Source organism: Ambystoma mexicanum, chromosome 1q (genome assembly GCF_040938575.1).
Source record: "Ambystoma mexicanum isolate Mex_15411 chromosome 1q, UKY_AmexF1_1, whole genome shotgun sequence".
Classification (NCBI taxonomy): Eukaryota; Metazoa; Chordata; class Amphibia; order Caudata; family Ambystomatidae; genus Ambystoma; species Ambystoma mexicanum.
Window position 1 is genome coordinate 1298317456 of NC_090922.1, and position 26500 is coordinate 1298343955.

Consider the following 26500-nt stretch of genomic DNA (forward strand, 5'->3'; position numbering starts at 1 on the left):
GGTCCAATCCACCAGAAACACGTCCCCCAGTGCGCCGTTCGCTGGGAATTCCCTTGAGCAAAACTGCACACATCCTGTTGGACTCTGTGGCTAACAGATCGAAGAGAGCAAAGACCTCCTCTAGGACTTCCTGGCACACTTCCCACTCATTTGAGACCATCCTCTACCTGCTCAGAGCATCCGCCAAGGTGTTCTCCGTTCCTGCCAGATGAACTGCCGAGATTGAGATTTGGTTTTCCCATAACCAGAACCATAGCAGTATTTCTTCTGTGCAGAGGGAGACCACACCACCCTGCTTGTTGAGGTAGTGCATGGCCACAGTGTTGTCCATCAGGACAAGGACATGCTTCCCTCTGAGAGACAGGGCAAAGGCTCTTAGGGCTAACCTGATGGCCTGCAACTCCAGCCTGTTGATGTGCCACCTGGCTTATGATGGAGACCACAGGCCGCTCACCTGCAATCCCTTGCAGTGAGCGCCCAAACCCTTCAGAGACACATCCGAGACCACTCGGACCCGAGACCAAGGGGCCAGAAGCATTCCCCGGCCATGAGATTGCTGCACATGTTCCACTAGCCGAGTTCGCCATCTACCCGGCTGGAGACAGAGTTGAGCCATGAGTGCTCACCGATACGGAGACCACTGGTCCCTCAGTAGCCACTGAAGGGATCTTATGCGCAGCCTGGCCTCTGGTACTAGAAAAATACAGGAGGCCACAAGACCCAAAAGGCAGAGGAAAGAAGCCGCTGGTAGCGGACTCTCTCTTTGGGAGGAAAGCCTTCCCTACCCGAATGTCTAGGACTGCTCTGATGATCTGGAGCCACTGAAATGGTGTCAAATGGGACTTCAAGTTGAGGGAGAAACCCAGTCTGTGCAGTAGTAGGCAGGTGTCTTCCTGATGAGACAAAACTTGCCCTGCTGACTTCCCCCGAATCAGCCAGTCCTCCAGGTATGGGAATACATGGACCCTGGCTCACCTGAGGTGAGCCGCGACTACCACCATGAACTTGGTGAAGACCCTTGGAGCGGAGGTTAACCCAAAAAGCAGCACCTTGAATTGACAGTGCTTGTCCCCTATGAGGAAACTTAGGAACTTCCTGCACTTTTGGTGTATTGGCAGAAACCTGCCCCCAGGGAAGGCTACATAAGGGAGGCTAGATCGAGGAGAATAGGGAAAGAAGGGAGATTAGAGTCAAGATTGGAGAGCAAGTCTTCATGGGTGTTCAGGGGATCAGTTTCTGTGATTCTGGCGGCTCTGAAGCTAAGCTGGTGGTCATGGAGGCAACCAAGATATTTAGTATGTAGATTAAGATGGGAGATGGCCAGCTTTTGCAAGAGTTTGCCCAGGAAAGGAGTGATGGTGATCGAGCAATAGTTAGCCTGTAGAGGAAGGATCGGCCGAGGGCTTCTTTAGAAGAGGGTACACAAGAGAGTGCTTTAGGGGGAGGGGAAAGTTCCAATGGCAAAGGAGTGATTGCAGAAATTGGCCAAGGCTGGAGCAAGGGTGTCGATGTGGTCCTTGATGGTTCTGGATGAGCAGGGCAGAACCTGCTTTGACAAGACGGTCATAGATCAAACTTGTCTAGACAAATCGTCAGGGGTGAACAGGAGAAAGGAGGAGAGGAGATGGCCTCAGACAGGCCAGGAGTGGTAGAGGAGGAGGAGGAGGTGGTAAAGGAAGAGAGGGTGGACAGGATGTCCTGAGTTGTAGTAGTGAAATGAGAGGCTAAGGCCGTGCAGAGGGCCTGGGAGGAAGAGACTGCAGTAGGATTGGCCAGCTCCTTGCAGATTTTGAAATGTTTAGCCAAGTTGTTAGATGCTGCAGAGATGCAGGCCTGGATGTAGGCTCTCTTCTTAGAAAGGACATAGTCTGTACTGCCTTTGGAGCAGGCGGCAGGCCAGTTTGTCAGGGGGTGTGCCCAAAGCACTCCACTACCTCTCCGCCGCCCTACACTTGCGTTTAAGGGCAGCGAGGACTGTATCGTACTAGGAGTTGCACTTGGATTTGGGCTTCAAGTGGATCCTCATGACAGGGGCAAGGACATTCAGAGTGCTAGAGATAGAGAGATGAAGGTTAGAGAAGCCTGTATCAAGGTGTGTGTCAGTCAAAGGTGCAGGAAGACGAAGGAAGTAGTGGCGAAAGCCTCAACTGACACACGCTTCATGGGCCGGATGCCCAAGAAGGTAGGTGGCAGTGATGGAGTCGGCTTGACCTGTGGGGAAGAGAGAGAGGTGGGAAAGAAGGAGAAGAAAAAAATCGCAAAGGTTGTGAAAGAGTCCTGAAGAAGGGCTGGTAGCATCCAGGTGGATGTTCAAGTCTCTGAGAAGGAGAAGTTGAGAGGTAGAGGCAAGGAGCGAGGAGGAGAGGAGAGGTCAGCCCACTCAGAGAGCAAGAGGGTGACGTGGCCAGGTGACCTGTAGATAGTGGCCAGGAGAGCTAGAGAGCCTGCAGACCAGGTATTCAAAGGAGGAGTAGTGCTGCATTGGAATGACTGATGCAGGGATCCACGCTGGGAAAATCAAGGCTACACCCCCATCGGGATGGTTGGTTCTGGGTTCGGAGAGGATCTTGTAGCCATGAAGAAGGATATGTCAAACCTTGTGACAGCTGGCCGTGAACCACGTTTCAGTGAGTCCAAGTACATCCAAATCAAGCTCTTCCAGGAGATGGCATATTTCAGAGGAGTGTTTGACAGCTGAACGAGAGTTGAGAGTAGCGATGTGAACAGTTTGCCACATTTGAAGGACTTCCGGGGAGTACAGGCCAGAGGTACACCCTGCGGAAGTGTTTGAGGTGCCAGAGGATGGGCAGAGTAGGAAGGAATTGAAGGCAGGGTAGTCAGACAGGGAGAAGAGAGTGCCAGAGGGGTGGCAGAGGAGGGAGGCCACAGGGTGGCCACAGAAGCAGTAGGGGGTGCCGAAGAGGTGGCAGAGGAAGGAGGCGGCAGAGGAGTCAGAGAGGGGTAAGAAGGGATAGCAGGAAAGGAAGTTGATAAGGTGTGGGAAGCATCTATCAAAGAGAAGGAGATTAGCATGAGGGTCCTGTACCAAGACGGTGCCATTTAAGTAGACATTAATGATGGTCTTAGAGGCGTGTAAGGGGGCCAGGAGGGCCTCTCACTGGGTGCCACCATTAATGCGAGAAGAAAAAGGAGAGTCCATAGACTTGGACAGGGAACGACAAAGAGTATGTCAGTAAGTGTCTGCCTGGAGGAAGCACTGGTATAGGTATCAGTGATAGGGAGGCCTGGGTTGGAGACCATATGTCCGTTTTGAGTTTCTTTCTGCTAGACTTCGTGAGGGGGGAAAGGATAGTCTATAAAAAAGGCAGTTTGAAAAGATAGGTGAGACAGAGAGCACCATAGAGGGAGCGGGGAGGAAAGCGGGGTCTGGGGGTTAGGGAGAGGGGAGTACAGAACCATCAGAAAGAAAAGAGCACAACAGGGAACCTAGTAGTAGAGAATTTAGATGTAGTACAGAACCAAGGCAAAGCACAACAGGGAACCTGGAAGTAAAGAATGCAGATGCAATACAGGACCAAAAGCAAAACAGAGGTCAGCAGGGAACCTAGAATTGAAGAATGCAGGCAATTGCAATGTGAGGCCACAAACTGTGTATAGCAACACAATATCAAGAACCTTAGAGAGCAAACACAAAGTCAATACAGTCAACAAGGCACAGAACAGAACAGGAACCTAGAAGAAGAATGCAGACAATGCAAAGTAATGCCAGAAAAACAGTGGAGCACGAGACAGTGTCAGAATAGTAAACAAAAGATTGAACAGGGAAGGGCTGAGGTGCTAGAAGAAGGAAGGGAAACGCAGGAGTGGGGAATAGAACAGGATGCAGGAACCTATAATGCGAAGGAGCGCATGCGGCTAGAGAAGCAAGGCCGCGTATGCCGCCAATTTGTGGGCTAAGTATTTGAGCACAGCACAATACAACACACACAGATTCAATTTACCTGATCAGTCGAATCATATCGACGGCTGCAGGCTAGTGCTAATACGGCAGACACTGACAGACATCACTGGAGCTGTCCTTAGCCTCTGGTCCTTGGCTGAGGAGGCCGCCACGGCAGGGGATGCCTTGGGAGCTGATTTAAGGGCCTGCCAACTAATGGGAACACGGTAGGAGGGAGGGCCAACAACAAAGAAGCAATTGGGACAACGGGAGGGGGGAGGCAGGGTGCATGCGCAGCAGCGCGAGAATAAAACTTTTACAAATGCACAACTTACTGTGCCACAGAGCACCTGTCCTTGCCCCAGCATCGGAGGAGTTGATGTTTGCATTGCCTGATGATGGTGGGGATGGCCTGTGGGAACAGAGGGAGAAAACACATGTTGGTGCATGCTTACCTGCTGTCTGAGCAGGGGATAATGCCCTGGGTCCTTCTCATCCGAACAGGTGCAAACAGGAATTACCCTTTTCTTAGTCTGCCCTTCAGTTCGCACGCATTGATCTATGAGTAAAGAGCACAAAGGAAGAGGCAGGGCTAAGAAGGAGGGTGGTGCTTAGGCCAGGTGACCTAGATCCACTTGGACCTGCTCCCCAACACGTAGGGACTTCGGCTGCATCTTTGCGCACGGCGCGCAGGCTTCCGTGTCATGACTAACACCCAGACACCAGACATTTTGGCCTCGCAAATGCAAAACGCAGCATTGCTTGAAGCCTGAAATCCTGTGAGACATTGTCGAGGTTTCTAGAAAAAACATACAATTTGGTACAAAGAGCCATCAAGTTCCAATTGAAGTATGGAGCGTAGTGACGTGTTATATATATATATATATATACACACACACACACACACACACACACACACACAACGCCTGGCGTCACTTCCTGAAAACACAGATCAACTGCCGATCGCGGTCCACTACATCCCCTGACAAAAAAGTTTCAGAGCAGCAGGGCTAGATAATGGAAATCTATCAAGATGAGGAATCTGCGGGAGAAAAGCAATCCATTGAAAAACAACCCAAGCACAAACCTTTGACAATTGCAGGCTTTCACATAGCTGTTCATCGGTTTGCAGTAATTGCAAAACTACAGGCCCCATCTGCATGAAATTGCCAAGCTTAAACAGGTGTGTCACCCTACCCGTGATTACCATTGACCCGTATTCATAGCCCATAGGAGGGATAGATAGAACTTCCTGAGATTTCAAAGGCAAACCAGACCCCTCAGGAATGAAGTTAGTTACGACCCACACTTGCACTGCAAGATTACACCTTTTCTCACATCTAAAATAGCAGACATAGCCTAGAGCCAGCCCCTGCATCCTCATTCTGACCCAAAAGGAGCAAAGAATGTGCCCATTCCAAGCACTAACGTGTCCAACCCCACAGTTGCAGACCTAAACCCAAGTCCTGACCAGGGAAAGGAGTTAAACTATAAAAGCATGTTAGCCCAGAGCAGACTTGTGGGTTGTAGGAGGAAGCAGATGGTTAAATTGAAAGGAGGAAGCAGATGGTGAAATTGGAAGGTGAAGAACCAGAAGTTGGTGGGAGTGAAGAAGGCTGGAGCGAGAGGACTATGGAGGGGTTGTGGAGCGAATTATACACCAGGAGATGATTAGTGGAAGTGGTTAGTATCAGAGAGGCAATGGAGAGGATTACAACAGGAGGACAAAAAACTGACTGCAGGAGGAGGTGGAAGGAGGTTAGTGGAGGTGAGAACTACAGTTAGAGAATCGAAGGAAGGAATCTCAGATGTTAGGAGAGAAGGAAGTGAACATTTCACCAGGAGGGAAGAAGAGTGGAAATGAGACCAAACCCATTGCATCATGAGGAGATGGGCACCACGGAGGTGAAGAGGAAGTTAGAGAGAGATGTAAACAAGATGAGTTAGGAAAAAAAGTCATGTTCTACCCAACCAAAGGAGGCAGTATCTGTGGGCTAGGTCACCCCTAGGCAACCACAGTCGGTGGGAAGAACGAGAGGGGGCCACAGAACGAGAGGGGGCCACAGAATACTTGCAGCTTAGAGAAGGGAAGTGGGCCAAGTCTTCCTGGGTTCCTCAGCACATCAATGGGGCCCTCTCTCTCTAGCTGCTCCTGCCACTGGCAACAGCAACACAACAGTGCCAACTTCTGTTAGATAGTCAGAGTATGGGAAACCAGAAAGCCAGCTTTTAGAAAGAAAAGGAAGGGGGTTTGGAAACTCTGCAAGCCTGCAGCACTGGACTCAATGACAATGGCGCAACCTCACCAATATTCTGAAGGTAGAAAAGCTTTCAGGGCACAACGAGGATAGGTTCCTGGCACCTGCATGTAGACGGATAAAGAGACTCACGTTTAAGAGAAGAGGGTTTGGGAACCCTGAGATCCTGCAGCACTAAAGTTAGTAACCTCAAAGTTGATGTAACCTCAAAACGTCACCTCTTACGCCAGAGCCTGGAGGCTTGGCAACTACTGGTGATAAAGAAACTACCTACCAGTGGAGGCACTACTAGACAATTATTTGATCATTTCTCTTTTCAGGCCAGCCAATTTGATTGGAAAGTGTACATTACTCTGAACATGTGCAAAGTCAAATATACCATTTTAGCATCCTTGATCTCTGTTTTCTGCTAAATCACACTCCAGAAACCTGTAACCTCTTTCAAGGAGGGTGGTGTGATAGAGCAATGCAGCCCGTTATCATGAAAGTCTTCCAAACATGAAAGAGAAAAATACATGACCTGTAGCTAGTGTCAACAGCAAAGAAAGTGGACTGAGACCAGTTAGGTTCTAGGTCAAAGGATCAACAGTAAAAGGGTCGAGAGGTCAAAGGATCGACATCAAAGGGTCGACAGGTCAAAGGATCGATTTTTTTTCCCTTTTTTTGGGGGGGGTTCCCCCGCCCGAACCCCCTTTTTTGGCTAAAAATCACCTTTTTTCCCTAAACAAAACCCCCCCCAAAAAAAATATAATTAAAAAAAAAATGTGATCCTTTGACCTGTCGACCCTTTGGTGTCGATCCTTTGACCTGTCGACCCCTTGGATTCGATCCTTTGACTATACACCCAACAGGTTATACTCACTCACATTATGGGCCCAGACTAAAGTAATCTCGCAATTGGATCGTTCCACTAAGTCTACTTTTGATACATTTTGTTATGCAATATTTACAGTTTGCTGCTGTTTGGCAATAGAGAAAGGTAAAGTGGAACATGAAACTTTGATCTGGTGAACATGGTCAGATTTCCGCATGAATATGGTTTTACTGTAGACTGAGCAAAGAACTTCCAATCCAATGTTTCTGTAGACGACAAAGCATGACAATCATGTACAGCGCTATGTATTGGTTAAAACAAAGAAAATTCAAAATGAACCCTAGACCAAGAAAATAACATGATGGTGGTGTCCATTGAAAATAAGGGATGGACACACAATGTAAGGACACAGCACATAATAACACTGTGTAATCCATTAGATGCTATGCCATAACCACCCAACAATATGTTTTTCAAGAACTGCAAAAAAGAGCTCATGATTTGTATGGTATGCTGGGTGGGAGCTGTGTGGGTTTAGGATGCTGAATAAAACCTGCAACATTCAGATTACAAAACTGGGTCTAAAAGAACCTCCTCTGTGCAGAACTGAATGTATAATACACTAAACTTACTTTCACTTAATGCATTTTACACTTTCTCTTTCTTTTCCAGACAGAAGTGGAATGATTGTACTAGATGTTGGTGTGAACAGCAGCAGAGCTGATCTTGATCCACTGGTTTACCTGTCCAACTCAGCAGATGTACTATCTTTGGAGAACTGCCTTGATCTAGTGTACACCAGCGCCAATCTATGGGGGGTGTTCCTAAAAGTAAAAACAGAAGCAGCACTCGGCCCAACACTTAGCCTCCTTAGCAGGCTGTACAAAAGTAGTCTACTATTTAATCCTATATGGATAAGCATGGACGTCTCTTTTGGAAGATTCAACACTCCAGGATATATTCAAGGAAGTGTGTTCATCAAAACTATTAACACAGTCTTTCCTTATGTTACAATAGCACCAAGTTGGCCCAAGGAAGTACTAAGTAATGGTTACACTGAGCCATTAGTTGAAGACATGTTACAACTATTAGAAGGCCTGTGGCAGGATGTATCATTCCAACTGCAGGCAGTACCACTGGGCAAAATATGGAAACCTGCAACAAAACTATTAGAAGTTTCTTCTTGTTATACCATCACTGTGGAGCATAAACCGTCTCAAGGTGCCTTCTTTGATGGTTATTCTGGACTTGTTGCAATTCGATCCCACACTGCAACAAGCGTCTATTACAAACTACCCAGGGAATATAGAGATTTGTTTTTTGTGAGCATCTACAACTCTTAGAACATAAGAGTCTGGACAAGTGCAGTGTAGACGGTGGCTGGTATTAATCAGTTATTTTTAATCATGCCCCTTCCACTTAAGTTTCACTTATGGGTTTCATGGTATATTTCATTCTTATCACTATAGCACACATTAGAATTTGCACTTGGCTAGTGATAACGGTCTTGGTGATTAAATATTTGTGCGTGGAGGAGTGAGGGGGCCTGGCCAGTAGCTTGCTCCTGGAAATTTGTACTCCTCACTAGAGTTATTGTAATTGATTTTCACCAACATGATGATTCTGCTCTTGAGAGTGTTTTAGTAAAACTGTTGGTATTCTATCACAACGATGCAGTCAATCACATGCTTCTTGATTCCACAATTTGGACTTCATGCTACAAGAACTAACTTATACAGTCATAGATCTATAATTGTTGTAATAAGTAATGTATATCACTTTTATTAAATTATATTAAAGTTAATCTCCATTTCATGAATTATTCATCTGTGAAATTAACCTCAATAAAAGTTGTGAGAAAATCATTTTAATACATACTGTGCACCAACATTTCTAAAGCAAAATACTTGAAATGTAATATTTTATTTGTTAAAAAACAGATTTTACTTAATCTTCCCATGATCACATTACATTGGGCAAGTGTTCCCCTTAGGTTTACTAGCGATTCCGAAGCTGCACTGAAGCTTTTAAATAAACCGATGATGGAAGGGTAGATTAATGGGCTTCACTCTTTCAAACTCTATGCAATGGTGATTCGGCTAACCGATGCTTTGAAGTTTGGGACTGCCCTCTAAAAGGCCTTCCATCTCCAATTCCACTCCTGTTTCTTTAGGGTGGCAAGAGTATTAACAATCAATTTGGCTTGGCATTATTTCGTATTTAAGCATTTGCAATAGTATATCGATTTGCTGATGGGTGACCAGCCAACTAGATACTTATTTTGAAAACATCCCCAAACACTCAGTAGATTTTGCTTTTTGTAAACATTACTCATATACGTCGAAATAGAGGAACTGCAAGCAATTCCGATTTTCTAATGAAATGGCAGGTACATCCTATCCTGTTTGTAAAGAGAAGTAGACGCCACACGACATATATCATACAAAATGTAATTTTATTTTGTACATATGTTTTCAGTCACCCATTTTACTCTACCAAAATCCTTAAATATGAAATAGAAAATACGATTTAAAACCTGTGTCATTAACTAACATGTCCTGATATTATGCAATCACCCTCAGTTTACTCTTTATTAGAGTGACAGAACTTGAAACAAAGTCCAAGAGGACAACAGATTATCTCAGGAAAGGAATTCATTTTATGTCAATATACAATTCATTTCATATTCTAAAATTAATCTATTACCATTCTTTTATATAAAAAAAAAAACTATAATTCCATAAAAGTACTCCTCATTCCTCAACTGTAAACACCTATTAGTCACTTGGAAACATTTTACTGGCGCAGTGCAATTTTGCTAGGCATTTGCACTGGGGCAAAAGTGGCAGAAGTGCTTCCTCTGTAATGCGACATTCAAAAAACCTTTCACCCCACATTATGTTCTATTTCCTATTGCTGCATTAGATAATACAACTTTTCACATGGTCTTTTAAAACAGTCCACAACTATGAAGTGTGCCACAAGGCTTAATTTGACAGTCACATGAATGCAAGTGCACAGGCTTGGATCAATGTATTTCTTTTGATGAAAGAATATAAATTATCTAAATTGGACAATAGTGCATGGAATAAAGTGCCAGTTCTATAGTTTAAAACTATACATGCTACTTACCATCTGCACTGTACCCCAAAGTAGCATTTAGAAAATATACATATGATAAAAAAGTTGGGAAATTGACAGTTTGACAGTACCACATACCTCATGTGTCAACATAAAAGACTCAATGCCCAAGTGACCTGCAACGACTGTACTCTCCAGGGACAGAGAACAGTTTAACGTTTCAATCAGTTCCTTCGTCTTCACTTATGAATATTGACATGCAAAGGGGGGTGGGGAAGAGTGGAGATTAGTACTCATTTCATAAGTGCCTGGGGAAGAAAACGATTTAGCACAATGTTCTAGTTAGCAGCTAATTGTTCATGCTGGAGTCATACTGGTACCTTAGCTATACTGTGCAAAAAGATTCAGCCACCCTGTCACCATTTTACATAACTATTTCAATTCAACAGCATTTTCCCTGAACTAATACATCATTTTACAAAACCTATAGATACTGTACTTGGGTCTAGGACATTGTGCCAAGGAGGAACAATTCATGTTACATCTGGCCGCATCGTCCTCATATTTTGTCTCAAGCAAGCATCACAAACACCAAGCAACTCCAAATATTTTAAGTAGAAAAAGTTTAAAGATTCTTGATCCCAACAGAAATGTCATCTTTGTTCTTTTCAAGAAACATTTCACAGCTGTGAAAAGTAGTGTGAAAATCAGAGGATAGTCCTGCAATATTTGTAGTGATGACGGGAACGAATCCTGGGGTAAACTGGTTGTAATACGATATCTAAAAAGATTGAAACAGGACATATATTAATTTGTTATTAAATTACACATTTAAATTTGTCTGTATATACCGTTGATGAGAAAACACCCCCCACACGCATAAAAAAGCATTTGCTGAAGCTAGAGGTCATGTATTATCGATCTCTCCAGCACTTTGTATTACGGTTAATTGCAGCAAATATCCCAAACTGCCTTTATTTACAACACTGAATACACATAAAACAAGATATTAATGGATGCCTTAATGTTATTAAAACAATAGATTGTGTGTCATAAAATTGTTGAAGTGTTGGAAGTACCATTAAAAGTAGTTGTCTTGCTTGTAGTAGCTTCAAGAAACAATTGTGATATGTCAGAGGGGGAGGAGGAGGTCATTGTTACAACCTGATTTATTGCAATCAAATGGAAGGAATACTCTATCCCTTCCTCTAAGGAGTGTGTTGGCCCCATCTAACAAAAGAAAATAATAAATGGTGCTAGTTGGTAAGTCTTACAAACCTAAGATATTTCTCTGTCCCATTGCTGAAAGGGCAATACCATATAAAGATATATATCCTGCCTTAACACTATAATCAAAAGCAAGTCTTTCAATGCTATAACCTGGTCGAATGCATTTCAAAGAATATCGAAGGCTGCCAAACTATAAGTACAAAATAATCAAAAAATGCTAACAAAAAGTTATTTTGCAGAGAAAACATACAATATAATAATAGCAAAAGAAAAATTCGAACTATATAAAGAAATCAGAAGATTCGAAAAAGAGAAAACATAGAAAAACATTTGCTCCAGGGGAAAATTATCAACCTTAAGACCGAATATAAAAACTTTGTGTTGAGGCACAAGGCCTACGAATGCTCGAAAAGGTGTTCTGTAATGCGTCTCCTCCCCCTGGCACTTATTGGCCAATTCCTCAGTGTGTGCTGGTCGGAGACTAAACCTCAGCACACCTGCTCCCTGGGCCATTTTCCAGCTTGCACCAGTTGAGCGTAAGGTTGTGGTCCCCCTGGCCCCTCTTTGTGCCATCATAGCACAGGTTTCCATAGCAGGACCCTCACAGGCTCCACAGCCGCATTTCAGCTTCCCCTCCAGTGTTCCCGCCTCCTGCACCCTTCCACTGGCCCTTATTTGCCAATTCCTCTGTGTGTGTGGTGATGAGGGCCTAACCCTTAGAACATCTGCTCCCTGTGCCATTTTCCAGCTTGGCACCAGGTGAGTGTGTGGTTGTGGTCCCCCTGGGCCCCCTTTGTACCATCATAGCACTGGTTTCCCTCACGTGCTCCATAGCCGAGCTGCAGCTTCCCTTCCAGTGTTCTTGCCTCCCACGACCTCCCACTGGCCCTTATTGGCCAATTCCTCTGTGTGTGTGGTGGTGAGGGCCTAACCCTTAGAAAACCTGTTCCCTGGGCCGTTTTCCAGCTTGGCACCAGGTGAGTGTGTGGTTGTGGTCACCCTGCCCACCCCCATCATAGCACTGGCTTCCCTAGTGGGACCCTCGCAGGCTCCATATCCACTTTGCAGCTTCCCCTCCAGTGTTCCTGTGTCCGCCCCCTGGCCCTTATTGGCCAATTTCTCAGTGTGTGCTGGTGAGGGCCTAACCCTCAGCACACCTGCTCCCTAGGCCATTTTCCAGCTTGGCACCAGGTGAGCATGTGGTTGTGGTCCCCCTTTGTATCATAATAGTGCAAGTTTCCATAGCAGGACCCTTGCGTGCTCCATAGCCGCGTTGCAGCTTCCCCTCCAGTGATCCCGCCTTCTGTGCCCTCCCACTGGCCCTTCTTGGCCAATTCCTCCATGTATGCTGGTGAGGGCAAAACCCTCAGCACACCTGCTCCTTGGGCCGTTTTCCAGCTTGGCACCAGGTGAGCGTGTGGTTGTGGTTCCCCTGGCCCTCCTCCCTGTACCATCATAGGACTGGTTTCCCTTGCGGGCTCCATAGCTGCGTTACAGCTTCCCCATCTGTGTTCCAGCCTCCCGCGCACTCCCCTGGCACTTATTGGCCCCACCCCTCCTTATCTTGGACCTGTCCTGGGCAGCCCTCTGCCCAGCAGCCCCTGTGACTAAGGGCCCCGAGGCAAAGAGCAGCTCCAACTGGCCGTCAACCAGTAGCAACTACCCAAGTAAGTGAGGCATGAGTGGGGAGTAGAGCAGTTGCTCTACTCTGGAACGCCCTGCCACTCTACATTACCTTACCTCAGAACATAGTTTGCCAGGCTCCTATTAATAACCATCTCTACAAAGGTGAGGACTGCTAAATTATCGACTGAGCTACACTGGCACCGTGCTGTGAACACTGGGCAGCGTCACACTGTTGGGTATTGCCTCTCTCCCACTGTACAGGACTCAAATCTAGGTGTAGCCTCTGCCCTAGCCTACTGTGTTTGAAACCTATTGCATTGTGAAACCTATGCCTCTCTCCCACTATACAGGATTTTCAAATCTAGTTGTAGCCTCCCATCTTGTTTGCTATATGGGCGACTATAAGGACTTTCAAATCTAGGTGTAGCCTCCGTCCTAGCCTACTATGTTTGAAACCTATTGCATTGTGACTCTAATCTAGGTTTAGCCTCCATCCTTATTACATGGCGAAACCTTTATACTGTAAAACTAAAATGTATTCAAAAACCTAGGACATCCCCAATTGTATAGCACTCTAACATCTAGGCCAGTTTTTCTCTGCTGCTCCGGACAAACATCTCATGGGTATATTTTATATATGTATATACGTATGCTGTACAACTGTTTTACCTCAGATTCAATAATTAGTAGATTTAAAGCGATTGTTGTGAATTGCCCCAAGGGGAATGCTTTGACTGAATGGATAAATGATGTAACCATGTTAATTGATGTTATTGGTTTTGTGGTCGAGGAAAACAATTATTTCGGATATGGAGGAAAAAAATGAATAAGTGTGACAGAAATACCAATGCTACTATATTACGAAAGCAAACAAAGTATTGTTATGTTCAACAAAGGTTTCTGATAGACTCCCCTTGTAAATATCTCACAAATCATTTTAACCACAGGGTAAGAGGATTCATGCTATTCCTTAGGCCGGATCTTCTGCCTACATTGTCTAGAACTGGTGTATGCAAAGAAATCGCCTATGAAAAGCATCTGTGAAGATTGTGTGCCCTAGAGATCAAGACAACGAGACACCTTTTAAGTAATTGCATTAATTCAAAAGATATCTATGTTAAAGGTTACTTGAATCTAGAATATACAATTGATAATTATTCTGACCAAACATGGAGCTTTTTTTTGCGGGAGCGTGCAATATTGTTAATTCTGCACTATACCATACGTGGCTCGAAATAGAAAAAAGAATAAATAATTATAGAAATAAGTATGATCTCACAATGTATTTGTCTCGAGCCAAATGTAAACATATAAAGCACATTGTAGTTTGATTTTGTATGTGGAGATTGCGCAATTCTTTTATTGCTTTTATCATGCATTTTATTTCTTTTATGCATTCTAGGGAGAACTGTGACATGCAAAGCATTATTATCCTTTGTTTTAATGAATAGTTGTACCTATGAGATTTGCAATTGTCTGATATTCAAAACTGGTTGACACTTTGACTGTAACTTTGGATGATATGTATATGGTTTTACAATGTGTTAAAGGTTTAATTAACCAAACAAACACCAATGAAGAAAAAAAACTGTTCGTAATCCAGAAGAATGACTCACTTCTTATGGATGTAAAGTGTGCAAATGCCTCTCAGGTTGTTCAAAGCAAAAGTTCCATCTCCGAAATCCAAGAGAAAATCAAACAATCACATTGAGTTCTTGTAGGGCTAGGAGACGGACTCCCTTCTACTAGCTATTTCCCATGTATTTCACAGTTCTTACTAAGGTTTGTAGCTCCCTTGGATAGGTTTTCACAATTTCTAGGTTTTACACAATTCTTGAACCGTCCCCACTGCTACGATTAAACTGTTCCTGGAGTCCCTCTCGATTCGCACGTACAATACTTTTGTGCAACTGGCCTGGGAACCGTATCACAACATGATTTATGGTTTTCTCTATTTCTTCATGGTTCATAGTCTTGCAACATACTGGCATCCTACCGGACTTGTGCATGTTACCTCTACCTGCTCCCGGAGAACTCTTTACCAGTTTCGCCAGGGGTCGCAGTTCCACAATTTCTTTGAACTTCTTCCTTCGGTAGTCCTCTGTGTCGAGCCCTTCTCTACCTGGAGTTATTGTGAACCGCCTCAGCGTAGCCGTTGATCCCTTTTTCCTGTTGTGAAAGGTTAAGCCTCCTCCACGTTCTCTCTGTAAGGAACTCATGTTGGCAACAGTAAAGATAGACACAAGTGATCACAGTTCAAGGACTAAACCTAAATATAAGATGGGAGCAAGCTACGTCCATCAAATAATAAGAAGGCAGTCCTAGTGGCGTCTTGTCAAATAAAAGGGCCAATGCCCAAAAAAACAAAAAAATGATTGCCTATCCTTAAAACCAAATATAAAAATAGTGTGGGATAAGATGCACAATAAAGAAAGAAGTGATCACAGATAAGTCATGATGTCATAGCCGGGGGTCTCCCTTCCCCACATTTTGAGCACGGGACAAGGCGGAAAGTATCGGAAGAAAAAATTGTTGCAATAGCCGAGTGAGCCATGTTTTGGTCAAGCAAAGAAATTGCAAATTAAAGCACAGAAAGAGGGGGAGGACAGAATTAACTTTATTAAACAGACTGTGCATTCCATAAAGCTTTAGGTATGTGCAAAAAGAGAGGCAGGAAGATATAAAAGGGTACCTGGGATTATTATAATATATCATTCTGAGAAGACTAGTAACAGTAAGTACAAAATACCGGCAATGTGGCCGTCATTCTAAGAACAAGAGAAAGATAAGTATGTAAAGCAGGAAAAACAGCAGGATTGGATTTCCATTATTTGTAACATTCACCAGGTGGGAGCTACCGCATCTAGGAGAGATGGAAAATCAATAATATGGAACTATGGCTAGGTTATGAGCTATTCAACAACAACAAAAATCTGTGTTATCACCTTTTGAAAAAACTGTCTGAATAGCACACAGCCGAGGGGTATAAATACATTCCATAAGGTTGGCCCGACAATGGAGAATCTCCCATCCCCCCAGATCTGAATTTAGAGGGGGAGATAAAGGAGGTTCTGATGAGAATATTGTAAAGCTGCAGTAGTAGAATATGAGAGCATTTTATAAGCCAAATAAGAGTGTGATAAGCTATTTAAAAACTGTACAAAAGATATTTAATTGGATTCACTTCTGGACTGGCAGCCATTGTTAAGATGCAATGGCCATCAGCAACTTTACCCAATGTAGGTAATTTGAAAATGAATCTAACAGCCGCATTCTGAGCTATCTGTAATTGATTAACTTAATTAACTGGTAGGTCAGCCAACAATCCATTTGTGTAATCTAATTTCGAGTTGATAAGGGTCTCGACTACCCATGCATACTCTTTTGCAGGCATAAATGGTAAAAACAGTTTAAAGAGGCGCACTCTGGACATGCCTCCCTTGCCAGGCGAGCTAATATGAACATTTTGTCCCTGTTCTGCCTGCCAAGGTTCTTAAATTTCTCAACATAAGACAAAGGTAAATCAAATAAAGAAGGTGGTTTTAGGATCTTAGCAGGGTCTTAAAATTCATGTTTTGGGCCAAGCAGCATGATATTCCATTTTCATGGGATTTCATTTTAATACATTTCATTATTCAGGACCGCCGACATACAGGTGGTCAATTTGTTCAGACAGTCAGAAAGAGTAGTAACTCTCAAGTAGGCCAGAATGTCGTCAAGCCATAACAGGTTTAATATAGATATTAAATAAGGCGGTTAGGGGGGGACCTGGAGGAACCCCACATGTTGGGTGATTGAGCAGAACCGACCAAGCCTCACTTTCTGAGATCTATCCACCTTCTGAGATCTATCATAAAGGAAAGACTTAAACCACTCCAAAGTGTTGTCAGGCAGACCAAATAGATTGAAACTGAGATGAGGCCATGATCGGCAGGAGTCAAAATGTCATCCCAGACTGTCAGTGCTGACTCAGTCCCATGGCGGAATCCAGACTGAGGTGAATACAGCAAACCAAAGGATTCCACAAATACTTGTACAGTAACCACCTTCTCAAGCAGCTTGGATATCCATACTCAATTATGGATGCACATATTGGAGGAATTGGGGTATAGGGAATAGGGTAAGGGTTAAGGAGATCTCTTTTCTTTTCCTTACTTCCTTCCTTTCGGACATTGACAAGGTCACCTTGAAGTGCAACATGGCAATCATCCTGTAATAGGTTTCCTTGAACACTCCGGTACCATTTCAGTCCTTGATATAAACATACCTTGTGCGCATATTTTTTTTGCAGTGAATTCACAGTCGCTTATGTTGTTTCTTTGTTATAGTCACATGAATACTAGTTGATTCAAGAAAGGTAACATAAATATGTATCAATGGAGGGATTATGTTTCATGAACATGTTTAAACAAGTGTATAAGATGTTTATTGTATATTTTTGGGAAATTGGATTTCTTTTTATGTTTTTTCCTCCATGTTTGTTTATCCATACTTGTTATTATGATGTACTGTGCATTTTTTAATTGGTAAAATTAAGGATGGTGTTTAGCCCTGAGGACAGATCTGTATCCAACATGCATAAAAGCAACTGGGCGTGTTTGTGAACTGCCTGTAGTAATAAAAGACTGAGTCATGTAATTGTAATGATGTGAGCTATTTAATACATAAAGTTTTTGTGAATCAGAACAGATCTTTATTTGAAACGTTTGGTCGGGTGATATACAGAGATCATTCATTTTGGTAGGTGCAGAGGGATCTCTGAACCTTTGTGTGTGTGATATCCATACTCAAGCCAGCCATAGGTTGCTAATTGGCCATATTAGGATCTAATGAATACTTTAAAAAAAAAATGTTTTTATTTTATTTCAGGGTTTCACAGAATAGAAACAACAAACATTTACATACACAACGACAAGCTAACCCACTTTTCCCCCACCCCATTCTCTCTCCTCCCCTCTGTTGATGATGTCTTCTCTAACTCAAGGAAACCTTAACCAAAAACCTTTGGTTGTCTAGAGCAGGATAGAAATAAAGTGATGAGTTCCATACATGTCCGTGGCCACCTCGTGCGTCTTTTCCAAGTTATTGGGCCATAGTCCAGATTATAGGGAGCTCCTCCCCGTTACCCCCTGTTAGCACGGCACACGCCCAAATGGCTCCGTCCTTTACTGAACATCACATTGCTTCAATTATTCAAATATTTGGTCATGAATTCCCTCCACATAGTCTCTTGGGATGCTGTCCTCCCATGAAGTGCTGCAGTGATCCTTTCCATGGTACATATATTCAGCGCCATGTTGACCCAGGCCCTCTTATCTGCAGTCCGGGCACTTTTCCATTTCATCAACGGGCAGGGTTGCGCTGCAAGCAGCAGGGGCTCTGCCAACCCCCCAACCTTGCCCAGTTCTCCCTCAATCTCCTCCATACCAAACCGGATTAAGAATGGCGTTTTGGTTCGGTGAAAACCATTAATTTCCTTGATCCAACCCAACACTTCATCCCAAAACATCTTCACTCATGGGCATCCCCACCACATGTGCCAGTAGTTGGCCCTTTCCCCACACAGGCGCCAACAGTCTGGGATCACAATCTGAAACATCTCTATACAGTCTCAGCCACAACGCAGGGTCTAGTTCCCTCTCAACGTCATTTTCCCATCTCCGTCTCAGCTTTTCTGTGGAACTCTTCCCTGCAATCACCAGTTCTCTATACATGACGAGATCAGGCCCTTCATTCCCGTTCTTTTAGCTAAGATCTTTTAGAAAGGAGTGAGGTCCCTCTGTAGCCTGTCTCTCCATTTTCCTCTTGTGAGCACCCGATTCAACTGAAGGTATGAGAAGGCTGATAGGGTACCCACACCTAGCTCCACCTCCAATTCCGTTTAAGTGACAAAAGTACCGTCCCTCCACAATTGACCCACCCGCTCGAGACCTGCCTTGAACCAAGCTTAGAATCTCTCTGGGTTTGGGATTGCATCACGTATTTCTGGCGCCCACAAGTTGCTCAAAGGGGAGTGCCAGGTTGTCAACTCCTGTATTTTCGTGCCCTGTCTCCATAGTCCCATATTGTGCCCAGAATAGGGTGGTCATAGATTCTGCGGGAGAGCCTGCCCCTAGGCACCCACAGCCATTCCCCGACTGAGATGGGGGACAGGTGGAGATTGTCCAAATCTACCCATTGGTACCCGTAGCTGTGAGGCTTCGTAATACAGTTTCATATTCAGAAGCCCCTCCCCCACCCCTGTCTTTCGGTAAAGTGAGACCCTCAAAGGATATTCTTGGTTTTTTCCCCTGCCACAGGAATGTCATCATAGCAAACTTTATTTCCCGGAAACACGCTTCAGGGACACGAATAGGAAGCATTTGAAACACATACAGGGCCCTCGGTAAGCACACCATCTTGAGGGCGTTGAGGCATCCAAGCCACAAAATGGTCAATTGACTCCATCTTTCAAGATCGGTCCAAAACCCGAATAGGAGTGTGGGGAAGTTGGCTTGAAATAGGTCTCCCATGTCCCTCGTGAGGTTAATCCCCAAGTATCTCAATGTGCCTCGGTTAACCAATAGTCCCAGTGGAGTAAACCGATTATCTCTCTGCCGCTGTCCAGCGGGAACAGGACCAATTCGACTTGTTAACCTTAAATCCGGAGAGGTCTCCGGTATTGTTCAGTCAACCCAATTACCCTGGATATGGAGGTTAGGGGATTCGTCATATGCAAAAGCATATCACCTAAGTATAACGCTACCTTATATTCAATTCCCTCACTGTGAATTCCTCTACACCAGGGTCCTCTCTGATTCTCTGCGCGAGTGGTTCTAGAGAGAGCGCAAATAGGATCGGGGAGAGAGAGGGCACCCCTGTCTCATACCCGAGTGAACCAGTGGGAAAAGCCACTATTAACTGCCACGCAATCCTAGGGGGACTCGGAGACTGCCATGATGTCCCGTCTGAACCTTTGCCCAGCACCTCCTTGAGACAGTCCCACTCTACCCTATTAAAGGCTTTTTCCGCATACACCGAGAGGAGAACGGGGTCTCCCTCCATATACATTGCACCTCATGGATCAGATGTAAAGTTTTCCTAAATGTGTCCACGCCCTGGCGTCCCTTTATAAAGCCCACTTGGTCAGAGTGGATCAATTGGGGCATGTGTGTCTCTAGTCTTGCTGCCAGAACCTGTGTATACATTTTGGCGTCGATATTCACAAGGCAGATTGGACGGTAAAAGCGCATTTTCAGTGGTCCCTGCCCTCCTTTGGTATGACCGTGATCATTGCTCGGGAGAAGATTTTCCGGGGCTTCCCCTGTCTCCAGGATATCATTATATAACTACCATAAATGGAATAAGGGGGTAAGAAAAGACATAAAAACCAGCTGCAAAGCAGTCTTCCCCTGGGGCCTTTCCCGTAGGAACTCTTGCCACTGCCTTCCTTGTTTCTTCAGCCTTTATCGGGGCTTCCAATGGCTCAGCATCCTCCAGGGAGAGCCTGGGCATCCAAATTCCTTCCAAGCAATTTGTTATTTCTAGGGTATGTGAAAAGGGTGCATATGCCTTTCGGATCCCATCCCTCCCTTTATCCTGTGGTTTATCCACCACATCTATGGCCGTCCCCCACCGTTCGGCTCGCTGTCCCATCAGTCTCGCGGCCAGGAATGTATCCGCCTGATCTTCTTTTTCATAGAAATTTTGTTTCAGGAACTGCAATTTCCTGATTATTTGACCTTCTTCAAAGAGTCTTAGTTCTTCCTGCTTCCCCCCTCACCTCCATGACCCTTTGTTCCCTCCCGTCAGCAGTGTCCCTTACCCTCCTGTATAATTGGGCAAATTTCCGCTCTTGTTTCTTCCGAGCCCCTTCCCTAATCAGGATCCCCCTCCATGCCGCTTTCCCTGCTTTCGATACCATTCTTCTAGAGACCACCTCTGTATTATTGGTCAACTCCTCATGGAACACCAGGTCTTTCCACAGGGATTCGTTGCATCTCCATTTAGATTGCCTGGGTACCATCCCTTGCCAGTTCAGGTCCACTAAAACCAGATCGTGGTCAGACCACGTGATCTGGGAAATCTCTGCGCTCAGTGCATCCTCCCATAGACACCTCGAGATGTACGTGTAACCAATTCTAGTGAAAGTGCCATGTGGGGCAGAGTAAAAGGTATACCCTCTTTCCTCAGGGTGCAAGTACAGCCATATGTCCAGTGTCCCGTAGCCCCTAGACCTCCAACATTCCCAAGACCGCAACGTGCACAGGTCTAAGCACTTCTTCTGTCCCTCCCTCCCAGGTCTGTCTGTCAGTCCTGAAATCTGCCCACATATTGAAATCACCCCCCAGTATTATATGGCCCGAAGCTTCGAGCATTATCTTTGGGAGAGTTTTCAACAAAAACCTCTGTTGCCCCTGATTTGGGCAATAGATTGTAGCAAATGTGAACCCCTCCTTGTTTATAGTCCCAAAAACCAGGAGGGTCCTACCCTCTTCATCGACCCAGACCTTTGTGACCTCCAGTCTTAACCCTTTACCAATAAGGATTCCAACCCCTGCCTTTCTTAGGGGGCCTGACCCCCAGTATTCCTACCCACTGCCCTTCCCGGGACCCTCCGTTCTTCCCCTCTAGCGTATTCTCGAGAGGATAGCTCAGGGGCAACGTGCTCGCCTTGGAAGCAAGACGACATGGAGCAACACAGGTTCGATCACCAGGTCCACGCTTAGAAACCTCTGGGTATTAAGCGCGTTATAAATAACATTTCATATTTAGTCTCCTAAAGGAACATCACATCAAGGCCGGCTCTATGAAACTCCCTAGCTACTAGAGACCTCTTTGTGGGCGAGTTCATCCCCTTGACATTCATCGTCCCCACCATCAAGAGGCTGAGGTTGTCACCTAGGACTACAGCCATCCTCCTATTTTTCCACACCTGAATCCCCTAAGCACTCTAGGCGGCTTGTACACATAAAACCGCCCCAGCAAATTAATATTTTTCAATTTCAAAAGAGGAGACACACATGCTAGCTTGAATTGATAGGGGATATATGTTGTGAGAGTGATATATTAATCACAGTGTAAAAAGGTAAAATAAGAGTCTGCATGCAGACGATTCATAAATGCATGTAAGGCATCTTCCTACTTACAGCAGATTTAAGTACAAGAAGGGTGAAAATGAATTTCTCAGTGGTAGGAAGGAAACAGAAACAATGAACTAGTGGGTATGGGGATGGGTGTGGATTAGTTCAATATTAATTATTGGTAGGTCTTTGATGTTATCCATAAAGAAATTGTTATTAGCCTGGTTTATTTTGATTTTTATTTTTGAAAATTTCTAATGCGCACCAGACAAAATCAACTATTTTCAGGCGCAGATGACAACTATTGAAGTAAGGCATACGTACTGCATGAATTCAATTATGAGACTGTGACAGATCTATCTAAAAAGAAAGGTTTTCAACCTTTTCTAAACGAGGCCAACGATTCACAAGCTCTAATCTGAAGGGGGAGTTGATTCCAGATTTTTGGGCCGAACACTCAGAATCTTCTGTCTCCCTAGAGACCAAATTGAACACAAATCGAAAGTTTGTCTCCAGAACGGAGCTCCCTACTTGGGCAATACCAGACAATCTTCGCTGCAAGATAATGTGGGGCCAGCCCCCTCAAGCATTTATAGATGAGGCAGGACACTTTGAATTTAATCCTATCCTCCACATAAGCCAGTGGAGGGATCTCCGTAGCCTGGAGACATGGTCCCATTTCCTGAGATGTCCAATTACTCTGACTGTGGCATTCGGAGTCTACTGCAGTCTTGCGACTAGGTTGGCTGGGATTTGTGCTAAAAAGATATTGCAGTAATCCAGATGGGGGATGGTCATTGCTCCCACCATCACTGCATGATCCTCCATCGGGATGAAAGGGAGCATGTTTCTCAGTAACCGTAGTGCATGGAATACTGCCTTCACCTTGGCCCCCAGCTGTGCTTCACTGCCAAGGTTCTCGTGCCATATTGGAGGAGTTAAAATATTTTGTTGGCATCCAGGATTGGTGATGGAAGTAAAAACCTCAGTTTATTGATGGCAGAATTGATTTTAAGAAAAACAATTTAGCATTAAAATGGCTTGCTTACATGCCTGAAGGGCTAATTTAACTAGGAGTAGGGTGTCCTTAGATCTTGATGAAGGAGTGTACAGCAAGATGCCAAGATGGTTATGAAATGGACTGTGTGAAATAGTGGCCTTGAGAAAGGGAAGCAAAGGAAAAAGTCCACAGCAGTTGGAGGTGGATAGGTGAGGCACAACTGAGTATTTAGTACAGAAAATGCATGTTGCCATGAATGCAGGGGGCTACAAGCAGGGCAGAGGGCAAGGAAAGAGAAAAGGAGAGCAGCGGCCCTAGACAGCTACTTGACTTTGCCCAGACCTCGTCCTGGATATATACTGGAGAAACAAGTCCTTCCTTCCTGGTCACAAAGGCATGTAGGAGGGGCATGGCATTGTAGATGGGTGGGTGGTAGACAGTGCAGGGTCACACGCAAAAAGGTGGAATCAGGCAAGCTACATGTGTTTAGAAGCATGCCAGTCACAGTCTCCTTCTGCTACTGCAGATTTCAGTCCCAGAGGTGAAGTCACGGCAAAAACAGGCCAAACAGCACAGCTGCAGACAGTTACTTGACTTAGCCCAGGCCTCCCCAAAGAGGTCCCAGTCATTGTACCTTAACCTCTCAGTCGCCAAACATGAAATTCTTGCTGCAGGCATAAGAAAACCGATGTGTCCTTAATGCAGTTTTAAGGGATACCACATACCAAATACCACACCCTAGGCCAGACTGATAAAACCTTCACATCTGTCCCAGTACCACTGGAAGGAGAGTAACCAGAGGGAAGGCCTACAGAAGATCCAATGTCCAGACTGCCATTAGAGCACCTCCCAAAAGCTCCTTTGGGGTTCGAGGGGTCAGTCAAGATCTGGATGAACTTGCCGTTAATGTAAAACAAAAAACAAAAAACAACTGGTTCGCCCAAAGGTCTAGCAAGCTAAGTGCTGACCGAGCCTTCAAGCCCAGAGTCCGCTCACGCACAGATATTGAGGTTGAGCTCATCATCTCTGCGATGAAGCATTTGCTACTAGAGTCACTCAGACCAAGGATGATGAAAAGGCTGCTTCTCAAGAGGTTTACCAGCTCAGAAACCCAAAAATGATCTTAAGCAAAACTGGGATAGATCTCAAGGTGGTTTTGGTTGTCATACAGAATTGGAAAGTAGCCATTGTGGAACGTCATCTAAAGTCTCTGCAGGAGACAATCATCCCTGCAGAGTCTAGGATAAAAATCAATAGCCATCATAGAGGTGTGGGGGAAAGGTGTGAATATGACCCCTCTGTGAACTGTCATCATTTAGGTAAGGACCCTTGGTGCAGAAAGGAGTTGAATTGAAACCCTTCCACACCCAACCAAAGGGGCTTAAAATGCCTGCAGATGATTGGGATGTGGAGGTATATAACCTACAGATCCAGGGATACCAACCAATACGGAGTGTCCCGGGTCTAGAGAAGATGCAGAAGGTCACCATCTTGAATGTATCCTTACATTGTAAAGGGTTCTAAAGGCAGATATCTAGAGTGCAACAGGGGTACCAGTGCTTCCTATACTCTAATGGTGGTAACATCTCTATAACCTAAGGGGTCCAGAGGCGGTATAGGCAAGTGGTGATTGCCCAGGGTTCTCCAGAGTAATGAAAGACGTGAAGAATCCCTAGATGTCACATTTCCTCGAGGGGGAATACCTCCCCATGTCAGCAGGGCGGTGAGGCCGCTACCCGATAGTCCCACTGGGGGTGGTACACAGGGACAGACATCTAGGGAGAACGCGGTATGGCCCCTCCCAATTACCCCTCCTCAACCTACACCTGTGGTACACCTCAAGAACATATCCAACCACCCCATGTACCTGTGTAGGGACAGTAAGCCCCTGAGGTGAAAGAATAGGTACTACCTAAGGATGACTCCTTTGACAAGTACTAAGACGAGGAAGAGGTGCGGAACAATGAAGAGTCATGATGAGAACTTAAATGGGCATTCGAGCTGTAAGTGCCCATTCATGATCCAGAGGAAGGAAGGACTTACGTGTGTGAAGCCCTCCCTGCAGTAACCGCGAGGGAGGAAGCAGTTCGGCGGAGAACAGAGCAGAGTCCGATGGTCAGGATGCGAACTAGGGAGCCGTGACGTCCAATTTAGTCCGAGAAAGGACCACATTTGGAAAACTGGCAAGTCAAAGGTCCAGGAGTTCGAGGGTCTGGATGGTGCGCAGAAGTACAGACCTGGATGTCGACAGAAACTACATGCCGTGGAGCTGCAGCAGCCCATCAGAGAACGAGAGAAACCATGGGAAGACCAAAGCTGAAGCCTGGAGAAGGCCAGACCTACCAGAGAAAGTAAGCAAGAACCCAAAAGGTACCAGGGTTTCTGGGACAATTGGTGAGGGAGCTCTGGAAAACTCTGAACACACTGAGCAGTGGTGAGGAGTGAAACCCTGGGAAAACAGCACACTCACAGGTCTGGGACTCAGAAAACCTTGGAAAACAGCACACGCACAGGTCTGGGACCCTCACCCACAAAAGAAGATCCATCCAAAGTCTTCTTTGTGGCAGTACCTGGCAGGAGCATGTACCAGGTCTGCCAAAACTAAAATATAAGAAAAGCCAATGGAAGCAAACATTTTCTCTGGTGTTGTGAACTTGCGAAACTAAGTATAAGAGAAGCTAGGGCAAGGGAGTCATTCCCCTAGTGTTGTAGACAACGAAACCAAGTATAAGAGAAGCCAGGGGAAGGAAATCATTTGCCCTAGTGTTGTGAATTGTAGTAAAGCAAGTGAAAGAAAGGCATGGGTAAGGAAGGCATTCCCGTTGTGTTGTTAAACCCTGAAACCAAGATACCAAGAGAAGGGAGGCATTCTCCTGATAACCAAGGCCAAGGGAAGGCAGTAATTCCCGCTGGTGTTGTAAACTACGAAAACAAGCATAAGAGAAGGCAGGGGAAGGAGGTCATTACCCCCTGGTGTTGTGAATTGTGGTAAAGCAATTGAAAGAAAGGCCAGGGGAAGGGAGGCATACCCAAGGTGTGGTTAAACCCTGAAACCAAGATACCAGGAGAAGGGAGGCATTCTCCTGGTAACTAGAGCTGAAAAGACTTGCTGATACAAAGTGTTAAAAGATAAGCAGTGTGTTTGCCAAAGAAAGTGTTGGAACTGTTTCTTTTGTGTTGGAGGACAATTTTGACCCGAGGAATGGAACCATTCTCCAAGAAGAAACCAATACCGGGTGTGTGTCTGTGTCAATAATTATTTATTTATTATTATTATTTATAAAGAGAGGATTTATGGCTCTGGCTAGTCTTCCTTGTCCCAATACCTGACTGGTGTTTACTGGGAGATCTACTGGAAAATTAGGGAAGGGACTGGTAATAGCCTACAAAGGCCTGAAGGATTTCGGACTCATAAAACGGGAAATGGGGGTCACTGTTTCTCACCTAAGGGTTCCTCATCCCCACTCCCCAAGTCTCCTCCACCTCCCTCGCATATCCACCCAAAAGGTCAGGATCCGATATTGACGG

The 26500-nt window shown here is 45.0% G+C and overlaps 2 protein-coding genes across 4 annotated transcripts in view; one reads left to right on the forward strand and one right to left on the reverse strand.

The window, feature by feature from the left end:
* The window catches only part of FAM151A (family with sequence similarity 151 member A), a 415979-nt gene extending 407202 nt beyond the window's left edge, over positions 1-8777 (forward strand). Inside the window, exon 8 of the mRNA XM_069642124.1 lies at positions 7646-8777. Within this exon, the coding sequence (XP_069498225.1) occupies positions 7646-8316 (671 nt within the window). The 3' untranslated portion in view covers positions 8317-8777. The remainder of the gene's footprint in view (positions 1-7645) is intronic.
* A 632-nt stretch (positions 8778-9409) lies between these two features.
* Positions 9410-26500, reverse strand: part of ACOT11 (acyl-CoA thioesterase 11) — a 1040268-nt gene continuing 1023177 nt past the window's right edge. For all 3 annotated transcript variants that reach the window (XM_069642127.1, XM_069642125.1, XM_069642126.1), the window contains one exon: positions 9410-10835. In XM_069642127.1, the coding sequence (XP_069498228.1) occupies positions 10680-10835 (156 nt within the window). In that variant the 3' untranslated portion in view covers positions 9410-10679. The remainder of the gene's footprint in view (positions 10836-26500) is intronic.